At 38.7% G+C, this 20,926-nt stretch overlaps 1 protein-coding gene across 2 annotated transcripts; it reads left to right on the top strand.

The window, feature by feature from the left end:
- Nucleotides 1-514: 514 nt before the first annotated feature.
- BTF3 (basic transcription factor 3) lies at nucleotides 515-11,108 on the top strand. Of its 2 annotated transcripts, none has more exons than XM_053701431.1 (6): nucleotides 515-658; nucleotides 3,671-3,739; nucleotides 4,392-4,505; nucleotides 4,704-4,905; nucleotides 7,091-7,147; nucleotides 10,732-11,108. In XM_053701431.1, the coding sequence occupies exons 2-6, from the start codon at nucleotides 3,671-3,673 to the stop codon at nucleotides 10,776-10,778; spliced, it is 489 nt and encodes a 162-aa protein (XP_053557406.1). In that variant the 5' UTR covers nucleotides 515-658; the 3' UTR covers nucleotides 10,779-11,108. The 2 variants fall into 2 exon arrangements, with proteins under 2 accessions (XP_053557406.1, XP_053557407.1); XM_053701432.1 differs by lacking the exon at nucleotides 515-658 and adding an exon at nucleotides 1,064-1,082.
- Nucleotides 11,109-20,926: the final 9,818 nt, after the last annotated feature.

The following is a 20,926-nucleotide window of genomic DNA, read 5'->3' as shown; positions in this document are numbered from 1 at the left end:
GTCCCTTTAAGACTGTGTGACCAGGTGCTATCCTGCCCTTTAAGGCTGTGTGAACATTATTTCCTCAGCAGTTTGTACAGTTGTTACTGAGAGGGCTGCTTTAAGTGTCTGTGTACAGTAAAGAGTTACAAATGTATAAAAACCTGTAGGCTGAGGGTTTGATACAATGTATCCATGTAGGTGAGCAGAGCTGGCTGGCTGGGGAAAGTCTATGGGGAAAACAGGGACTTTACACCCCAAAATATGGCTCCCCTTTTTGTTCCTGGCGACCCAAACATTGCAGCATTGTTGGTAGCCCTCATCTGAACCCCCACACCAATTTTTGTAAGAAAATAATGAGATATGGCTGAGAAAATAATTTAGAACGCTAAACTAAGATTTTACATAAAGGAGTTTACTGATATAAGCTGGAAGTCATTCGCACGGTGGAGAAAAACGGACCTAGTGTCATAGTTTAGCCAGAAAGAATGGTATCACACCGACACACATGGAGCATTGGGCAGATCCTGGGTTAACATAGCGCTTTGCGTCACTTCCGGCCCTCCCTCTTGGCTTCCATCTTGCTCCCCGCGTGTGTGCGCGCCCTGTCTCGCGGCTCCCTTGGAGGCCTTTTAATCAGCTCTGCATCACTTTCACAACCGCCTGCTGCGCGCAGAAGGTAAGAGGGTTACGCACGCTGTCCGAGCAAGTTTCTGGGTTGCGGGGTCCAGTTTTCTAATGGGTTGACTGGTGGCACGTGAGAGGGCTACTGCATCAGCTAGCGGTGTGCCGGGCCTCTTATTGGTGTTCTGGGCTGCTGTTACCGGGTACATAAATGTATGAGATGACTTCGCACTACCAGGCATTCTACTTGTATTATATGTGACAGTCAGTGTTCAATGTAATCAATTATAAATGTCACACCTGCCCAGGGCTTCATTCTCCTGCTTGCAGATAGTGTCCTTATATGGTGTTCCGTAGCTGTTACCCGTAAATACTTTGTATACGTTCTACACGTGGGTATGGTCTAATAAGCTGACCATTAATCTTCCGCTTTCACGGAGACCATTTGGAATAACGGTCTACTATAAAGCAGGCTAGTGGTATGCACTTTAGGGTCATACTGTGTTTAGCATTGCAGCCAATCATGCCAATATACTATTTAGTATGTGCTTTACTTTATAAAGATATTGGCCTCTAGTAAGATTTTATGTGGGCAAGTTGCTAATTTTACTGTAAATGTATCTGCTGGTCTAATGCAGTTGCATTGCACATTAGTAGTACTTAATTTGATGCTGTATTTTTGTTATTACGGGAGATACACTAGTGCTTCACTAAAACGTGCTGCAGTGGTTGTCACAGTTAGATTTAGCACATTATATAGTCCGGTGTAATTATTCATGTATACATTTTCCTTCACTGTGGGATTACATTCGGGTACTGCAGTATGTCATTCGGACAGTGTGTAAAGTTTATGCTGCTTTATGAATTTGGCTGTGGCTTCTATCCCAGGGGTGAGAACTTGAGAGAGATAAAAGACGCTCAGCATAAAATGACTAAGTAGTATGATGACCTGCCCATACTGGCTTTTTCACTCTTTGTAGAGCTTAGTATTCAATGCTAATGTCATTGTGCTTGCTATGTAAAATGTTAATTCCTGTATTATGTCACCAGTAAAAACTTCATTATTGTGCCCAAGCTTACTAAATAAAGAGGCCTTTTTTTTTTTTTTTCTTTTTTTTTTTGTATATGTGTATATATAATAGAGACACACATCAGACTACTGCAAGTTATGTTCATATGAAAAGCTTTTTTAAAATGGTAATTTTGTTAGCAAAAATTGGTTTACAGCTCACAAAATGCACCATGATTTTTTTTTTCTCTCTTATGTATGTATTGGATCAGGAAAATATTTAAATGATGGTCTGCACATATAAACATTTACTGTTGCAGCATGTAAGTTGGTAAAGTTTCTCTATAAACATGGCCACTGATAATGGATAGGCCAGACACTCATATGCGTTATGGTGTTTGAAGGCCTTTATTTTATCCCCTTTAGTGATTGTAAAGCTTGGCAATATAATTATGCTTAAAACAGAGGCACTTTCTTTCATTTTTTTTTTTTTAATATTGAGGCTTCATTTGTAAAATAATTACCATTTAGTGATGGTACACAACGCACCGTTCCTTCGCCCACATCTCATACTTTATTTTGTGCATTGATAATGAATCTGGCTTCAGCCAATCGTTGCGTGCCCCACGAGCTGGACGCCAAAGGGGGCAAGCAACGATTGGATGAAGCTAGACTTGTCATCGCTCAGAAAAATAAAGTGTAAGATGCGGTCAAAGGAACTGCGCAATGTTTATCATTACTAAATGGTAATTTTGCAAATGAAGCGTCTTTTAAAAATGTAATGAATGAAAGTGCCCCTGTTTTTAAAGGGACATGAAACACAATTTATTTTCATGATTCAGACAGAACATGTGACTCAACTTTCCAATTTGCTTCCATTGTCAAAATTGCTTCTTTCTTTTGGTATCCTTAGTTGAAAAGCATATCTAGGTAGGCTCAGGAGCAGCAATGCATTAAAGGGAGCTAGATCCTGATTGGTGGCTGCACAAAAATGCCTCTTTTCATTGGTTCACCAGATGTCTTTTTAGATAGCCCCCAGTAGTACATAGCTGCTCCTTCATAAAAATGATACCCAGAGAATGAAGCAAATTTGGATAAGACATAATTTGGAACGTTGTTTGAAATCACATGCTTTATTTAAATTCATATCCCTTTAAGAATATTTATATACAGTGCATTACATTGCAAAACTTTAAAATTACTTTTAAAGGGACATGAAACTCACTTTTTCTTTCATGATTTAGAAAGAGCTTGCGGTTTTAAACAACTTTCCAATTCACTTCTATAACATTTGCTTTATTCCCTTTGTTAAAAGCATATCTAAATAGGATCAGTAGCTGCTGATTGGTGGATGCACATAGATTCCTCTTGTGATTGGCTCACCCATGTGCATAGCTATTTCTTTAAAGGGACACTGAACCCTAATTTTTTCTTTTGTGATTCAGATAGAGCATGCAAGTTTAAGCAACTTTCAAATTTACTCCTGTGTTCAATTCATCTACGTTCTCTTGCTATCTTTATTTGATAAAGAAGGCATCTAAGCTTTCTTTTGGTTTAGGACTCTGGATAGAACCTTTTTTATTGGTGGATAAATGTATCCACCAATCAGCAAGGACAAACCAGGTTGTTCACTAAAAATGGGCCAGCATCTAAACTTACCTTGCATTTCAAATGAAGATTACCAAGAGAATGAAGAAAATTTGATAGGAGCAAATTAGAAAGTTGCCTAAAATTTCATGCTCTATCTGAATCACTAAAGAAAAAAATTGGGCTCAGTGTCCATTTAACAAGATATCTAAATAATAAAGTAAATTATGTTTAAAATTGTATTTTCTATCTGAATTATGAAAAATGTTTTGACTTTCTTGTCCCTTTTAAGCACATATGAAATTATGTGCAATAATGAAATACTGCAATGCATTATTACATTGTCCCTTTTGAGTAACTCACTTTTTTGGTACTCCCTGTGACTTCTTTTGAAGTATTACATGCTTGCTAGTGTTAGTGCAAAAGGAAATAAAACTATATACGTGATATTTGTAATTTTATTTTTTTTAGATGAAAGAATCAATCATGAATCAAGAAAAATTAGCCAAATTGCAAGCTCAAGTGCGCATTGGTGGAAAGGTAAGTTATGACTACAGTTTACCTTTATCATTTTTATGTTGATCCATGTTCTTTGCGTTGGTGATGGAGTTTAATTTGTAAGGGAGCATCTAGTTAAAATTAAACTACCATGATTCAGATAGGGCATGCAATTTTAAACTACTTTCCAATTTACATTTATCATCAAATTTGCTTTGTTGGCATGCTTTGTTGAATGCTAAACCTAGGTAGGCTCATATGCTAATTTCTAAGCCCTTATAGGCCGCCTCTTAACTCGGTGCATTTTCAGTTTTTCGCAGCTAGGCAGCACTAGTTCAGCTCTGTTTGAAATTAATAATCCTAGTTTGACTAGTTGAAAACACAGCCGATCTAGTGGCAGTTTCCAGAAATGAATAGTTATTTTAAGAAAGGAAAAAGACACTGAAATATTACTTTTTTTATGCCCCTATAAAATGCACAAATATGGGCTCTTGTACTAAGAAAAGGAATTTAGGGAAGGATCATTGTGAAACGTAAATGGGTTTTTTTAACACGTTTTTTTCCATATCGGAAGTTTTTATAAATCTTGCATGTGATTTGTTTAGCCTTTTCTCCTTCTACTAATCAAATATTTTTTAATACTTTGGTTTTTTTTTTCTCTCCTTCCACTCCTCTACACCATTTCTCTGTTTAGGGAACAGCCCGCAGAAAGAAGAAGGTTGTCCACAGAACGGCTACTGCAGATGATAAAAAATTACAGTTTTCCCTGAAGAAACTTGGAGTCAATAATATATCTGGTATTGAAGAGGTAACTGTTGCTATTGTAGACATCAACATTGATGTTAACCTGTTGTCCTCTGAGCGCTTTTTGTATGGGGTTCCTGTTCAGTGGAGTGTTTTGTCATGTATGTTACTTTCTGTGACAGTATTTGTGTGCACTCCAATTGTCCAGTAGAAGTCTTGGGGCATATTAAATGACTTCATGTGGCATGTTTTTATTTTATAGGTAAATATGTTTACAAACCAAGGGACAGTTATCCATTTCAACAACCCAAAAGTCCAGGCTTCCTTGGCAGCAAATACTTTCACCATTACAGGCCATGCTGAGACCAAGCAACTCACAGATATGTTACCAAGTATCCTAAACCAGCTGGGAGCAGACAGTCTAACTAGCTTAAGGAGACTTGCTGAGGCTTTGCCTAAACAATGTAAGTAACAAGCAAGTAAATATAGCAATATATACAGTTAACAGTCTTCTTTTGATACTATGCTTTAAACAACCTCTGGAATAGGGAGAAACTAAACTTACTTGTACAAATGTACTTGTAAGCAGTATGTTGGCGAACACAAAGTTTGTTTTGGCGTAGTGTTTTAATCATTGCATTGCATATATCTGCACTTGTTGTATTATGTGCTTAAAGGGACACTGAACCCAAGTTTTTTGTGTTTTTGTTTTTTTGCTGTGATCTCAGGAGATTTTGCTGCAAATCTTGTGAGCTTTCATTGTAAACTTCTTTAAACGGAATAGGAAAATAATATGACTGTGCCTGCACATACCAGGTGCTCACTCCCTTGCAAGTCCTGGGGCTAGTAACTTGATTGGCTGTTTAGTCTCTTTACAGTGGGATGTGAATACTTGGGAAATGTCAAGATAAATATCTTCCATTTTTACGTTATTTTTGTTTGTTTTGTTACGGCCATGCTGCATCACTTTAAAGTGCTTGGACATTTTGGGTACTGTGACCCTTTAAATGCTCATCAATTTGCTTCCGAAAGTCAGAAGTGGGTCCTTCTCTTGTCAGTGCTTAAATGGTAACAGTGGGTTTGAACTGCTGCTTCAGCCATATGTATTAAAAATGGGCAGAGATTTAGAGTTTTCGATGTTTATATAAAGTATATGACTAACATAACAATATTGGTTATGCAAAGCTGGGGAATAGTTAGTAAAGGCAATTTCTATCTTTTTTTTTTTTTTTTTTAATTTATTTTATTTTTTTAAAAGCTAGTTTTGTAGCAATGATAACATTTTGAGATTTTCAACATCCTTATTCATTAAATTATGAGAATCAGTTTAACCCCTTAAAGACTAGCTACGTACAGTTTACGTTGCTGGCCTTTATGTAAGAATTGCACAATTGATAGCACGGTCCCGTAAACTTGCGGAGGGACACGCACTATTATAAAAAAGAAAACCCTTAATGACTATTAAGCTTTAAAACAGAAAAGGCTCGTTTATGCTACAGGGCAATTGGTTCAGATTTCTCCCACAATTTTTTTTTTTTTTTTTTGGTACAAACTTGAATTTATTTAATAGTACGAGAAACCCCCCCAAAAAATTGTGACTCGGAAAGAGCATACAATTTTAAATCAATATCAAATTTATTTGATCAATTTTGCTTTGTGCTCTTTGCACCAGAGAGCAGCAATTCATTACTAGGAGCTAGCTTAACACATCTGTAAGCCAATGACAAGGCATATATGTGCAGCCACTAATCAGCTAGTTCCCAGCTCCTTAGCCTGCCTAGGTATGCTTTTCAATAAAGGATAGTTAAAGAACAAAGTAAATTAGAAAGATGTTTAAAATGGTATGCTCCTTCTGAATCGTGAGAAATTTCGTCTTTTTTAATTTTGAAAAACTGGCTAGTGAAGGGTTTACTTTTTTTATTTTGTTCTGAATCTTCATGGAATTCAGTTTAATCATTCATTACTGACAATTGCACGTAAAATTGTGCATCAATAGTATATTTCTTGTACAAACGCTTTCATGACGGATTACTCGGTAACAGCCACCTCTCTTCTGAAGCATGTAATGTCTCCTGCTGCTGACTGAGCAGCTGGCACATTTGGGGATTAGAGAACCGTCATCATGAAACAGAGACCCTGAAGATGGTGGCTGCTGCTCCCGGATAGCAGGCCTCTCTGCAACATTAAATATCTGTGTGCAGTGGTATGAGGCCCTAGAGATGGTTGCAATTGTACAGTAGATCCCGGGGGTGAGAATAGAGGAAGGCAGGTTGGCCACAAGGTTGATTGTGGCCCACAAAAACTGCTTTTGGTGTTTCTAGGTGTCGGGTAAAAAAAAATTGGATGTTTTTTGGTTACCTGGTTGTATTGATTTGTATATAAATAACCATTTAATGCTTAACATGAGATGTATTCTTTCATTTTGTGTGTGTGTATATGGCTAGGTATACAAAGACTAGACAAATGGGTCTACTTTCTTGTGTGGATTTTTTTATAACTTATACAATAGGAATAGTATCTCGAGAGTATAGCATCTGCTTACTGAATTTGGCTGAAAAGTAGGTTTTGCCTTGAAGTGTATTGTTATAGAAACACTTAACCTTATTTTTTTTTTTTTTTTTTTTTTTTTACTAATTTTATCATTTTTAGCGGTCGATGGGAAAGCACCACTTGCTACCGGGGAGGAAGAGGATGATGAAGTTCCAGGTAAAATTCTTTATTTATAAAATTGGCAATGGTGTCTTTAATAGTCCTTTTTGTCAGCTTACCTCAAGTAAAACTGTTTTTGTTTTGTAGCTCTGTTATTGTAAACTGCTTACTCAAGTATTCTTTCCCCTTAAGTTTGCTTTTACAGCAACAATATAGCAATGACGCTATAATCTATCTCCTCCCCCCCCCCCCCCCAGTTTGTACTAAACTGTTACTATGAATGACTTGAAATAAAATTAATAGGGTATAGTAAAGACAGAAGACTCCCCCCCAATAATTCTTATTTTTAGTATGTCATTTAAGTATTAGTGCAATAATGCTAAAATCTTATCATTGCACTTTTGCTTACTATGAAAAGTTTGTAACCCTGGTCATGGGTTTATTCTCACAGTAAATCTATTCTGGGATGGCAATGCACAAGTCTAGAGCTGAACATGGCCAGTTGGGCAGCTTGTGTGTAACCACTGGAGGTGATGAACATACAAGATCTCCCTGGGGAAGAATCTTTGGCTGGATCTTGTATAAGTAGCGCCACATTAACGCCTTCCCACCCTTAGGACAGCATAGAACGTCCTAGCCGTTTGGCTGTACTGATGAAGCAAAAGGCGCTGGCTGGAGGGCATGCCTAGCGTCATGGGCACCCCCCCAATCCAATCATTGAAATGCATGAACGATTGCATGATTTTACTTGTTTACATTGGAAATTTGTTCCAATGTAGACAAATAAGTCTGGGTGGGAAAGGGTTAAGGCCTTCTGTTCTCAATGGGCTGCACTTGTTTTTTGCTAGGTGGTTTTGTTTGGGGGGGGGGGTTAAAGGGACATTCCAGACAAAATTGGAATTCACATGGTTTCTTTTCAGTTTTGAATATAAGATAGATATAGAGATATAGAGAGATAGAGAGATAGATAGATATAGAGAGATAGATAGATATAGAGAGATAGATAGATATAGAGAGATAGATAGATATAGAGAGATAGATAGATATAGAGAGATAGATAGATATAGAGAGATAGATAGATATAGAGAGATAGATAGATATAGAGAGATAGATAGATATAGAGAGATAGATAGATATAGAGAGATAGATAGATATAGAGAGATAGATAGATATAGAGAGATAGATAGATATAGAGAGATAGATAGATATAGAGAGATAGATAGATATAGAGAGATAGATAGATATAGAGAGATAGATAGATATAGAGAGATAGATAGATATAGAGAGATAGATAGATATAGAGAGATAGATATAGAGAGATAGATAGATATAGAGAGATAGATAGATATAGAGAGATAGATAGATATAGAGAGATAGATAGATATAGAGAGAGAGAGAGAGAGAGATATATATAATCTGTCTACACACCCCTGTTAAAAAAGTCAGGTTTCTGTGATGTAAACAAATGAGACAAAGATAAATCATTTAAGAACTTTTTCCTCCTTTAATGTGACCTATAAACTGTACAACTCAAATGAAAAACAAACAAATATTTTAGGTAAAGGGAAATACAATTTAAAAAACTAAAATGGTTGCATAAGTGTGAACACCCTTTTTATAACTTAAAGGGACACTGTACCCAAAATTTTTCTTTCGCGATTCAGATTGAGCATGACATTTTAAGCAACTTTATCAAATTTTCTTCATTCTCTTGGTATCTTTATTTGAAATGCAAGAATGTAAGTTTAGATGCTGGCCCATTTTTGGTGAACAACCTGGGTTGTCCTTGCTTGATTGGTGGATAAATTCATCCACCAATAAAAAGTGCTGTCCAGAGTACTCAAACAAAAAAAAGCTTTGATGCCTTCTTTTTCAAACGATAGCAAGAGAACGAAGAAAAATTGATAATAGGAGTAAATTAGAAAGTTGCTTAAAATTGCATGCTCTTTCTGAATTACAAAAGAGAAAATTTGGGCTCAGTGTCCCTTTAACTGGGGATGTAGCTGTGTTCAGAATTAAGCAATCCCATTCAAAATCATGTTAACTAGGAGTCAGTACACACCTGTCACCATTTAAAGTGCCTCTGATTAACCCCAACTAAAGTTCAGCTGTTCTAGTAGGTCTTTCCTGACAATTTGTTAGTCGCATCCTACAGCAAAAGCTATGGTCCGCAGAGAGCGTCTAAAGCATCAGAGGGATCTCATTGTTAAAAGGTATCAGTCAGGAGAAGGGTACAAAAGAATTTCCAAGGCATTAGATATACCATGGAACACAGTGAAGGACAGTCATCATCAAGTGAAGGAAATATGGTGCAACAGTGACATTACCAAGAACTGGATGTCCCTCCAAAATTGATGAAAAGACGAGAAGAAAACTGGTCTGGGAGGCTGCCAAGAGGCCTACAGCAACATTAAAGGAGCTGCAGGAATATCTGGCAAGTACTGGCTGTGTGGTACATGTGACAACAATCGCCTGTATTCTTCATATGTCTGGGCTATGGGGTAGAGTGGCAAGACGGAAGCCTTTTCTTACAAAAAAAAATCCAAGCCCGGCTAAATTTTGCAGAAACACATTTGAAGTTTCCCAAAAGCATGTTGCAAATGGTGTTCTGGTCTGATAAAACCAAAGTTGAACTTTTTGGCCATAATTCCAAAAGATATGTTTGGCACAAAAACACTGCATATCGCCAAAAGAACACCATGCCCACAGTGAAGCATGGTGGTGGCAGCATCATGCTTTGGGACTGTATTTCTTCAGCAGGAACTTGGGCCTTAGTCAAGGTAGAGGGAATAATGAACAGTTCCAAATACCATACAATATTGGCACAAAACCTTCAGGCTTCTGCTAGAAAGCTGAACATAGAGGAACTTCATCTTTCAGCATGACAACGACCCAAAGCATACATCCAAATCAACCAAGGAATGGCTTCACCAGAAAAAGATTAACGTTTTGGGATGGCCAATACCTGAATGCAATTCAAAATCTGTGGTGTGATCTGAAGAGGGCTGTGCACAGGAGATGCCCTCCCATTCGGACAGATTTATAGTGTTTTTGCAAAGAGTGGGGCAATCTTGCCAGGTCAAGATGTGCCATGCTGAAAAACTCATACCCAAAAAGACTGAGTACCGTAATAAAATCAAACGGTGCTATATTATTTTAGTTTTATATTTTTATTTCCCTTTACCTAAAAGATTTCATTTTGTTTTTCAATTGAGTTGTACAGTTTATAGGTCACATTAAAGGTGGAAAAAGTTCTGAAATTATTTCTTTCTATTTTTATATTTTTTTTATTCATCACAGAAACCTGACATTTTAACAGGGGTGTGTAGTCTTTTTATAAAATATGTATGTATCTGCCCAGAGAGCCCAAGATGCTTGCTGGCACTCTGGACTGCTGTAGTAATTAAAATGCTAATGCACTGAGACTATTTAGCTATGCTTTACATGCACGTGCAGAGAAAAATGTTAACACCTTTAACTAGAAGGATTTTTGCCAATACATTTATATTGCAAATGTGTTTCTATTAAAATATGTAATTCATCTCTTTACTTAAATATTGCTATAAATTTGTGCCATGGTTTACAGGTTTATTTCAGACTTGTCCTAGGTTGGAATCACTGCAATGTTTCTCTATTTACAGATCTTGTTGAAAACTTCGACGAGGCTTCAAAGAATGAGTCTATCTGAATAGCAGATCGCCGAAGAATCAGAGCCTGAAAAGACAAATTAAGCTGCTATTTTCTATTGTGATGGCATACGTTTTTTGTTTGTTTTTCTTCAACCTGAGATTAAATCCTTTCAATATTGCAGCACCTCAGTTACTGCTTCTAAGCAGATAAAGTTAAGTCCTGGAAATAAACTTTGATATAATATAAAAACTTTAATTGCCTATCGTTGTTTCAATATGGTTTACAAGCTACTTACAAACAAGTGAAACCAATAAATATTTAACATTGTATATGGTGGCTATACATGTTTAATGCTGAGTCTATTAAAGGAAAACTTCTTTGAACATGACTCAGTATTTATGATTATCCTTTATTAAATTTATATCCGAATTTATCTGATAATTTTCCTGCTTTTACCAAGCATGCAAACTATGTATTGACTCTCTTTAATGTGTTATATCCCCCATGCTTATTCCCTGGTCATGTAATTATCTGAGTAGATAAACACAATATTGAACATTAGATTTTTAATTTAAAATGGTATAATTGGCTGTTAGGTTTTAGAATGTTCAAGAGTACTCAGCTGTGCTGCTGTTTATCTACCTCTTAAAGGAACATTAAACCCCAAAAAATGATTTCATAATTCAGACAGAGAATACAATTTTAAACAACATTCCAATTTACTTCTATTTAATTTGCTTAATTTTTTTTAGATATCCTTAGTTAAAGAAATAAAAATGCACACGGGTGAGCCAATCGCATGAGGCATCTATGTGCAGCCACCAATCAGAAGCTACTGAGCCTATCTAGATATGCTTTTCAGGAAATATTATCAAGAGAATGAAGCATATTAGATAATAGAAGTAAATTAGAAAGTTGTTTAAAATAGTATTTTCTATCTGAATCATGAAAGAAAAAATTGGGGTTTAATGTTCCTTTAAGAGCACTGGCATTTCCATCTTTTGAAAGACTCCTGGTTGAGACAAGCCACAATTCACGTGAGCTTTGCTATTTGTGCTGGACTGTAGACTAATCCTCACAAGAGGCACAAAGACACAAGATAGCAGAAGAAAGCACTTAAGTGGCATAAAATGTTTAGTGTTCTCTAATGTGATTTCTCCTGTTAAAGGGACATAATACTCATATGCTAAATCACTTGAAACTGATGCAGTATAACTGTAAAAAGCCGACAGGAAAATATCACCTGAGCATCTCTATGTAAAAAAGGAAGATATTTTACCTCACAATTTCCTCAGCTCAGCAGAGTAAGTTCTGTGTAAAAAGTTATACTCCGCTGCTCCCAGCTGCAGGTAAAAAAAATTAAAAAAAATGAAGAAATGAACAGCAGCCAATCAGCATCAGCATTGCCGAGGTCATGAACTCTTACTGTGATCTCATGAGATTTGACTTAACTCTCATGAGATTTCATAGTAAGCTTCCTTTACCTGATTGGTGAAATAATATGAGAGTGCACGATGCTAGTCCCTTCAGATGTCCCAGGACAAACACACTAAAATGCTGCTTAGAAATCCTTTACAATGGGAGGTGGCTACTGAGGAACTTTTGAGGTAAAATATCTTTCTTTTTTACATAGAGATGTTCAGGAGATTTTCTAATCAGCTTTTTACAGCTATGCTGCATCACTTTCAAGTGTTTAAACATTTGGGTATTATGGCCCTTTAAGTGTGATCAGTCCACGGGTCATCATTACTTCTGGGATATTACTCCTCCCCAACAGGAAGTGCAAGAGGATTCACCCAGCAGAGCTGCCATATAGCTCCTCACCTCCATTCATTCTCTTGCACCCAACGAATAGATAGGATGTGTGAGAGGACTATGGTGATTATACTTAGTTTTATACCTTCAATCAAAAGTTTATTTTATAATAGCACCGGAGTGTTATTCCTTCTCTGGTAGAATTTGAAGAAGAATCTACCTGAGTTTTTACTATGATTTTAGCCGGCGTAGTTAAGATCATATTGCTGTTTCTCGGCCATCTGAGGAGAGGTAAACTTCAGATCAGGGGACAGCGGGCAGATTAATCTGCAAAGAGGTATGTAGCAGCTTATTATTTTCTGACAATGGAATTGATGAGAAAATTCTGCCATACCGATATAATGTAAACTCAGCCTTAAATGCAGTAGTAGCAACTGGTATCAGGCTGTCATGTATGTATATTTTACACTTCAGTATTCTGGGGAATGGCACTTCACTGGAATTATACTGTGTGCATAAGACTTTAGCCTAATTTGCAGGGACTAGCAACAGGCTTTTTAATAACACTTAATTTATGTTAAACGTTTTTTGCTGGCATGTAAAATCGTTTCATTTTCTGAGGTACTGGGTGAATAAAATATTTTGGGCACTATTTTTTTCCACTTGGCAGTTGTTTTATTTAATTTATGACAGTTTACTGATCTCTCTCACTGTTGTGTGTGAGGGGGAGGGGCCTTTTTTGGCGCTTTTGCTACGCATCAAAAAATTCAGTCAGAAGCTCATTGTATTTCCTGCATGATCCGGTTCATCTCTACAGAACTCAGGGGTCTTCAAAACTTGTTTTGAGGGAGGTAATCACTCCCTCAAAACGTTTATTTCTGTATTTTTTTTTTCTGCTATCAGGGCTAGTTAACCTTTGCTAATGGGAACAAGCCTTTGCTAAAATTGTGTTTTTTACAAAGATTTGATGCTATAACCTTTCAGTTTATTAACTTTCAACTGTCATAACTCTTTCTGTGCTTCTTTTAGGCACAGTACGATTTCATATTATAGTATTTCCAAGTTGCTAGTTTATTTGCTAGTGTGTTAAACATGTCTGATTCAGAGGAAGACATCTGTGCTATATGTGCTAATGCCAAAGTGGAGCCCAATAGAAATTTATGTACTAACTGCATTGATGCTACTTTAAATAAAAGTCAATCTGTACAAATTGAACATATTTCACCAAACAACGAGGGGAGAGTTATGCCGACTAACTCGCCTCACGTGTCAGTACCTGCATCTCCCGCTCGGGAGGTGCGTGATATTGTGGCGCCGAGTACATCTGGGCGGCCATTACAAATCACATTACAGGATATGGCTACTGTTATGACTGAAGTTTTGGCTAAATTACCAGAACTAAGAGGTAAGCGTGATCACTCTGGGGTGAGAACAGAGTGCGCTGATAATGTTAGGGCCATGTCAGATACTGCGTCACAACTTGCAGAACATGAGGACGGAGAGCTTCATTCTGCGGCTGACGGTTCTGATCCAAACAGATTGGATTCAGATATTTCAAATTTTAAATTTAAGCTGGAAAACCTCCGTGTATTACTAGGGGAGGTGTTAGCGGCTCTGAATGATTGTAACACAGTTGCAATACCAGAGAAAATGTGTAGGTTGGATAAATATTTTGCGGTACCGTCGAGTACTGACGTTTTTCCTATACCTAAGAGACTTACTGAAATTGTTACTAAGGAGTGGGATAGACCCGGTGTGCCGTTCTCACCCCCTCCGATATTTAGAAAGATGTTTCCAATAGACACCACCACACGGGACTTATGGCAAACAGTCCCTAAGGTGGAGGGAGCAGTTTCTACTTTAGCTAAGCGTACCACTATCCCGGTGGAGGATAGCTGTGCCTTTTCAGATCCAATGGATAAAAAGTTAGAGGGTTACCTTAAGAAAATGTTTGTTCAACAAGGTTTTATATTGCAACCCCTTGCATGCATTGCGCCTGTCACGGCTGCAGCAGCATTTTGGTTTGAGTCTCTGGAAGAGACACTTGAATCAGCTCCATTAGATGAGATTACACACAAGCTTAAAGCCCTTAAGTTAGCTAACTCATTTATTTCAGATGCCGTAGTACATTTAACTAAGCTTACGGCTAAGAATTCCGGATTCGCCATTCAGGCGCGCAGAGCACTGTGGCTAAAATCCTGGTCAGCTGACGTTACTTCTAAGTCTAAATTACTTAATATACCTTTCAAAGGGCAGACCTTATTCGGGCCCGGATTGAAAGAAATTATCGCTGACATTACAGGAGGTAAAGGCCATGCCCTGCCTCAAGACAGAGCCAAACCTAAGGCTAGACAGTCTAATTTTCGTTCCTTTCGGAATTTCAAAGCAGGAGCAGCATCAACTTCCTCTGCTCCAAAACAAGAAGGATCTGTTGCTCGCTACAGACAAGGCTGGAGACCTAACCAGTCCTGGAACAAGGGCAAGCAGGCCAGGAAACCTGCTGCTGCCCCTAAAACAGCATGAATTGAGGGCCCCCGATCCGGGAACGGATCTAGTGGGGGGCAGACTTTCTCTCTTCGCCCAGGCTTGGGCAAGAGATGTCCAGGATCCCTGGGCGCTAGAGATAATATCTCAGGGATACCTTCTGGACTTCAAATACTCTCCCCCAAGAGAGATTTCATCTGTCAAGGTTGTCAACAAACCAAATAAAGAAAGAGGCGTTTCTACGCTGCGTACAAGAGCTTTTATTAATGGGAGTAATCCATCCAGTTCCACGGTCGGAACAGGGACAAGGGTTTTACTCAAATCTGTGGTTCCCAAAAAAGAGGGAACTTTCAGGCCAATCCTGGATTTAAAGATCCTAAACAAATTCCTAAGAGTTCCATCGTTCAAAATGGAGACTATTCGGACAATTTTACCCATGATCCAAAAGGGTCAGTACATGACCACAGTGGATTTAAAAGATGCTTACCTTCACATATCGATCCTCAAAGATCATTACCGGTATCTAAGGTTTGCCTTTCTAGACAGGCATTACCAGTTTGTAGCTCTTCCATTCGGATTGGCTACGGCTCCAAGAATCTTCACAAAGGTTCTGGGTGCTCTTCTGGCGGTACTAAGACCGCAAGGAATTTCGGTAGCTCCGTACCTAGACGACATTCTGATACAAGCTTCAAGCTTTCAAACTGCCAAGTCTCTTACAGAGTTAGTACTGGCATTTCTAAGGTCGCATGGATGGAAGGTGAACGAAAAGAAGAGTTCTCTCTTTCCACTCACAAGAGTTCCCTTCCTGGGGACTCTTATAGATTCTGTAGAAATTAAAATTTACCTGACAGAAGACAGGTTAACAAAACTTCAAAGTGCATGCCGTGTCCTTCATTCCATTCAACACCCGTCAGTGGCTCAATGCATGGAGGTAATCGGCTTAATGGTAGCGGCAATGGACATAGTACCCTTTGCACGCCTACACCTCAGACCGCTGCAATTGTGCATGCTAAGTCAGTGGAATGGGGATTACTCAGACTTGTCCCCTTCTCTGAATCTGGATCAAGAGACCAGAAATTCTCTTCTATGGTGGCTTTCTCGGCCACATCTGTCCAGGGGGATGCCAGACTGGACAATTGTAACAACAGACGCCAGCCTACTAGGTTGGGGCGCTGTCTGGAATTCTCTGAAGGCTCAGGGACAATGGAATCAGGAGGAGAGTCTCCTACCAATAAACATTCTGGAATTGAGAGCAGTTCTCAATGCCCTTCTGGCTTGGCCCCAGTTGACAACTCGGGGGTTCATCAGGTTTCAGTCGGACAACATCACGACTGTAGCCTACATCAACCATCAGGGAGGGACAAGAAGCTCCCTAGCAATGATGGAAGTATCAAAGATAATTCGCTGGGCAGAGTCTCACTCTTGCCACCTGTCAGCAATCCACATCCCGGGAGTGGAGAACTGGGAGGCGGATTTTTTAAGTCGTCAGACTTTTCATCCGGGGGAGTGGGAACTTCATCCGGAGGTCTTTGCCCAAATACTTCGACGTTGGGGCAAACCAGAGATAGATCTCATGGCGTCTCGACAGAACGCCAAGCTTCCTCGTTACGGGTCCAGATCCAGGGATCCGGGAGCGGTCCTGATACAGGGAGTGCAGAATTATTAGGCAAATGAGTATTTTGACCACATCATCCTCTTTATGCATGTTGTCTTACTCCAAGCTGTATAGGCTCGAAAGCCTACTACCAATTAAGTATATTAGGTGATGTGCATCTCTGTAATGAGAAGGGGTGTGGTCTAATGACATCAACACCCTATATCAGGTGTGCATAATTATTAGGCAACTTCCTTTCCTTTGGCAAAATGGGTCAAAAGAAGGACTTGACAGGCTCAGAAAAGTCAAAAATAGTGAGATATCTTGCAGAGGGATGCAGCACTCTTAAAATTGCAAAGCTTCTGAAGCGTGATCATCGAACAATCAAGCGTTTCATTCAAAATAGTCAACAGGGTCACAAGAAGCGTGTGGAAAAACCAAGGCGCAAAATAACTGCCCATGAACTGAGAAAAGTCAAGCGTGCAGCTGCCAAAATGCCACTTGCCACCAGTTTGGCCATATTTCAGAGCTGCAACATCACTAGAGTGCCCAAAAGCACAAGGTGTGCAATACTCAGAGACATGGCCAAGGTAAGAAAGGCTGAAAGACGACCACCACTGAACAAGACACACAAGCTGAAACGTCAAGACTGGGCCAAGAAATATCTCAAAACTGATTTTTCTAAGGTTTTATGGACTGATGAAATGAGAGTGAGTCTTGATGGGCCAGATGGATGGGCCCGTGGCTGGATTGGTAAAGGGCAGAGAGCTCCAGTCCGACTCAGACGCCAGCAAGGTGGAGGTGGAGTACTGGTTTGGGCTGGTATCATCAAAGATGAGCTTGTGGGGCCTTTTCGGGTTGAGGATGGAGTCAAGCTCAACTCCCAGTCCTACTGCCAGTTTCTGGAAGACACCTTCTTCAAGCAGTGGTACAGGAAGAAGTCTGCATCCTTCAAGAAAAACATGATTTTCATGCAGGACAATGCTCCATCACACGCGTCCAAGTACTCCACAGCGTGGCTGGCAAGAAAGGGTATAAAAGAAGAAAATCTAATGACATGGCCTCCTTGTTCACCTGATCTGACCCCAATGAGAACCTGTAGTCCATCATCAAATGTGAGATTTACAAGGAGGGAAAACAGTACACTTCTCTGAACAGTGTCTGGGAGGCTGTGGTTGCTTCTGCATGCAATGTTGATGGTGAACAGATCAAAACACTGACAGAATCCATGGATGGCAGGCTTTTGAGTGTCCTTGCAAAGAAAGGTGGCTATATTGGTCACTGATTTGTTTTTGTTTTGTTTTTGAATGTCACAAATGTATATTTGTGAATGTTGAGATGTTATATTGGTTTCACTGGTAAAAATAAATAATTGAAATGGGTATATATTTGTTTTTTGTTAAGTTGCCTAATAATTATGCACAGTAATAGTCACCTGCACACACAGATATCCCCCTAAAATAGCTATAACTAAAAACAAACTAAAAACTTCTTCCAAAACTATTCAGCTTTGATATTAATGAGTTTTTTGGGTTCATTGAGAACATGGTTGTTGTTCAATAATAAAATTAATCCTCAAAAATACAACTTGCCTAATAATTCTGCACTCCCTGTAGATGCCTTGACAGCACCTTGGACCTTCAGGATGGCTTATGTGTTTCCACCCTTCCCGATGCTTCCTCGATTGCCAGAATCAAACAGGAGAGAGCATCAGTGATTCTAATAGCGCCTGCATGGCCACGCAGGACTTGGTATGCAGATCTGGTGGACATGTCATCCTGTCCACCTTGGTCTCTACCTCTGAAACAGGACCTTCTGATACAGGGTCCTTTCAAACATCAAAATCTAACTTCTCTGAAGCTGACTGCTTGGAAATTGAACGCTTGATTTTATCAAAACGTGGTTTTTCTGAGTCAGTTATTGATACCTTAATACAGGCTAGGAAGCCTGTTACCAGAAAGATTTACCATAAAATATGGTGTAAATACCTATATTGGTGCGAATCCAAAGGTTACTCTTGGAGTAAGGTTAGGATTCCTAGGATATTGTCTTTTCTACAAGAAGGTTTAGAAAAGGGTTTATCCGCTAGTTCCTTAAAGGGACAGATCTCAGCTCTGTCCATTCTGTTGCACAAACGTCTGTCAGAAGTTCCAGACGTTCAAGCTTTTTGTCAGGCTTTGGCCAGAATTAAGCCTGTGTTTAAAACTGTTGCTCCGCCATGGAGTTTAAACCTTGTTCTTAACGTTTTACAGGGCGTTCCGTTTGAACCCCTTCATTCCATTGATATAAAGTTGTTATCTTGGAAAGTTCTATTTTTAATGGCTATTTCCTCGGCTCGAAGAGTCTCTGAGTTATCAGCCTTACATTGTGATTCTCCTTATTTGATTTTTCACTCGGATAAGGTAGTTCTGCGTACTAAACCTGGGTTCTTACCTAAGGTAGTCACTAACAGGAATATCAATCAAGAGATTGTTGTTCCATCCTTGTGTCCAAATCCTTCTTCAAGGAAGGAACGACTTCTGCACAATCTGGATGTAGTTCGTGCCCTAAAATTTTATTTACAGGCAACTAAAGATTTTCGACAAACGTCTTCCCTGTTTGTCGTTTACTCTGGTCAGAGGAGAGGTCAAAAAGCTTCTGCTACCTCTCTCTCTTTTTGGCTTCGTAGCATAATACGTTTAGCTTATGAGACTGCTGGACAGCAGCCTCCTGAAAGAATTACAGCTCATTCCACTAGAGCTGTGGCTTCCACTTGGGCCTTTAAGAATGAGGCCTCTGTTGAACAGATTTGCAAGGCTGCAACTTGGTCTTCACTTCATACTTTTTCCAAATTTTACAAATTTGACACTTTTGCTTCTTCGGAGGCTATTTTTGGGGGAGAGGTTCTTCAGGCAGTGGTTCCTTCTGTATAAAGATCCTGCCTGTCCCTCCCGTCATCCGTGTACTTTTGCTTTGGTATTGGTATCCCAGAAGTAATGATGACCCGTGGACTGATCACACTTAACAGGAGAAAACATAATTTATGCTTACCTGATAAATTCCTTTCTCCTGTAGTGTGATCAGTCCACGGCCCGCCCTGTTTTTTACGGCAGGTAAATATTTTTTAAATTATACTCCAGTCACCACTACACCCTTTGGCTTCTCCTTTCTCGTTGGTCCTTGGTCGAATGACTGGAGGTGACGTAGAGGGGAGGAGCTATATGGCAGCTCTGCTGGGTGAATCCTCTTGCACTTCCTGTTGGGGAGGAGTAATATCCCAGAAGTAATGATGACCCATGGACTGATCACACTACAGGAGAAAGGAATTTATCAGGTAAGCATAAATTATGTTTTTTTTCTTTTTTTTTCTAAAACATCTTATTTTTGGGATATTTTACATATACAATAGTTGTATGTGTTTGCATTAAAGGGACAGTCAAGTCCAAAAAAACTTTCATGATTTTCATAGGGAATATAATTTTAAACAACTTTCCAATTTACTTTTATCACCAATTTTGCTTTGTTCTCTTGGTATTCTTATTTGAAATTTAAAAATCTAAACCTAGGAGGTTCATATGCTAATGTCTTAGACCTTGAAGACTGCCTCTAATATAAATGTATTTTGACCATTAGTTCATGTGTTTCATATAGATAACATTGAGCTCATGCACGTGAAGTTACCCTGGAGTGAGCACTGATTGGCTGAAATGCAATTCTCAAATAACTGAAATAAGGGGGCAGTTTGCATAGGCTTAGATACAATGTAATTAGAGGTATAAAGTGTATTACTATAACAGTGTCAGTTATGCAAAACTGGGGAATGTGTAATAAAGTGATTAACTTTCTTTTTAAACAACAATTTTGGTGTTGACTGTCCCTTTAATGCTAAGAATTCTTGTTTACCAGGTTCCCTTTCTCCAGAGGGACTTGCATATTATGACTGTTGTGCATGTCATCCTCCAGTGATTTTAGCTTTGTATGCACAGCTACCATTTTAAGTTGCACATGTAGGCAAGGTCATCCAGACACAAAGTGGTTCCTGAGTGGAATTAAAGAAATATGAAACTCACATTTCTTTAGTGACTCGGACAGACAATAACATTTTCCAAAGTTTTCAATTTACTTCTCAAATTTTTTGTTCCCATGGTAGTCTTTGTTGTAGAGATACCTTAGATGTCTGGAACACTTCTGACAGCTAGTGCTCTAAGTGCATTCAATTGTTTACAAATAGCTGATTTAATTCAAAATTTGAAACAGCTGATTTAGCCTGTGGTATCCCCACATATACTGAAAGTGTCTATACTAAAAGACCAGTCAATGATGTCTAATTTGTACATAAATGTGCAGAATAAATTTAAAACTGGCATTTTGATCTGTACTTTTTTTTTTATTAA

This window comes from Bombina bombina, chromosome 2 (genome assembly GCF_027579735.1).
Source record: "Bombina bombina isolate aBomBom1 chromosome 2, aBomBom1.pri, whole genome shotgun sequence".
NCBI classification, from domain to species: domain Eukaryota; kingdom Metazoa; phylum Chordata; class Amphibia; order Anura; family Bombinatoridae; genus Bombina; species Bombina bombina.
The sequence above is the reverse complement of the archived record's forward strand: the minus strand, read 5'-3'. Positions and strand labels throughout refer to the sequence as shown.

Bases quoted from the DNA above. Each gene is read 5' to 3' on its own strand.
- BTF3 (XM_053701431.1), top strand. From the start codon at position 3,671: ATGAAAGAATCAATCATGAATCAAGAAAAATTAGCCAAATTGCAAGCT. The intron at 4,506-4,703 runs GTAACTGTTGCT...TTTATTTTATAG, and splicing joins ATATATCTGGTATTGAAGAG to GTAAATATGTTTACAAACCA. The intron at 4,906-7,090 runs GTAAGTAACAAG...TATCATTTTTAG, and splicing joins TGAGGCTTTGCCTAAACAAT to CGGTCGATGGGAAAGCACCA.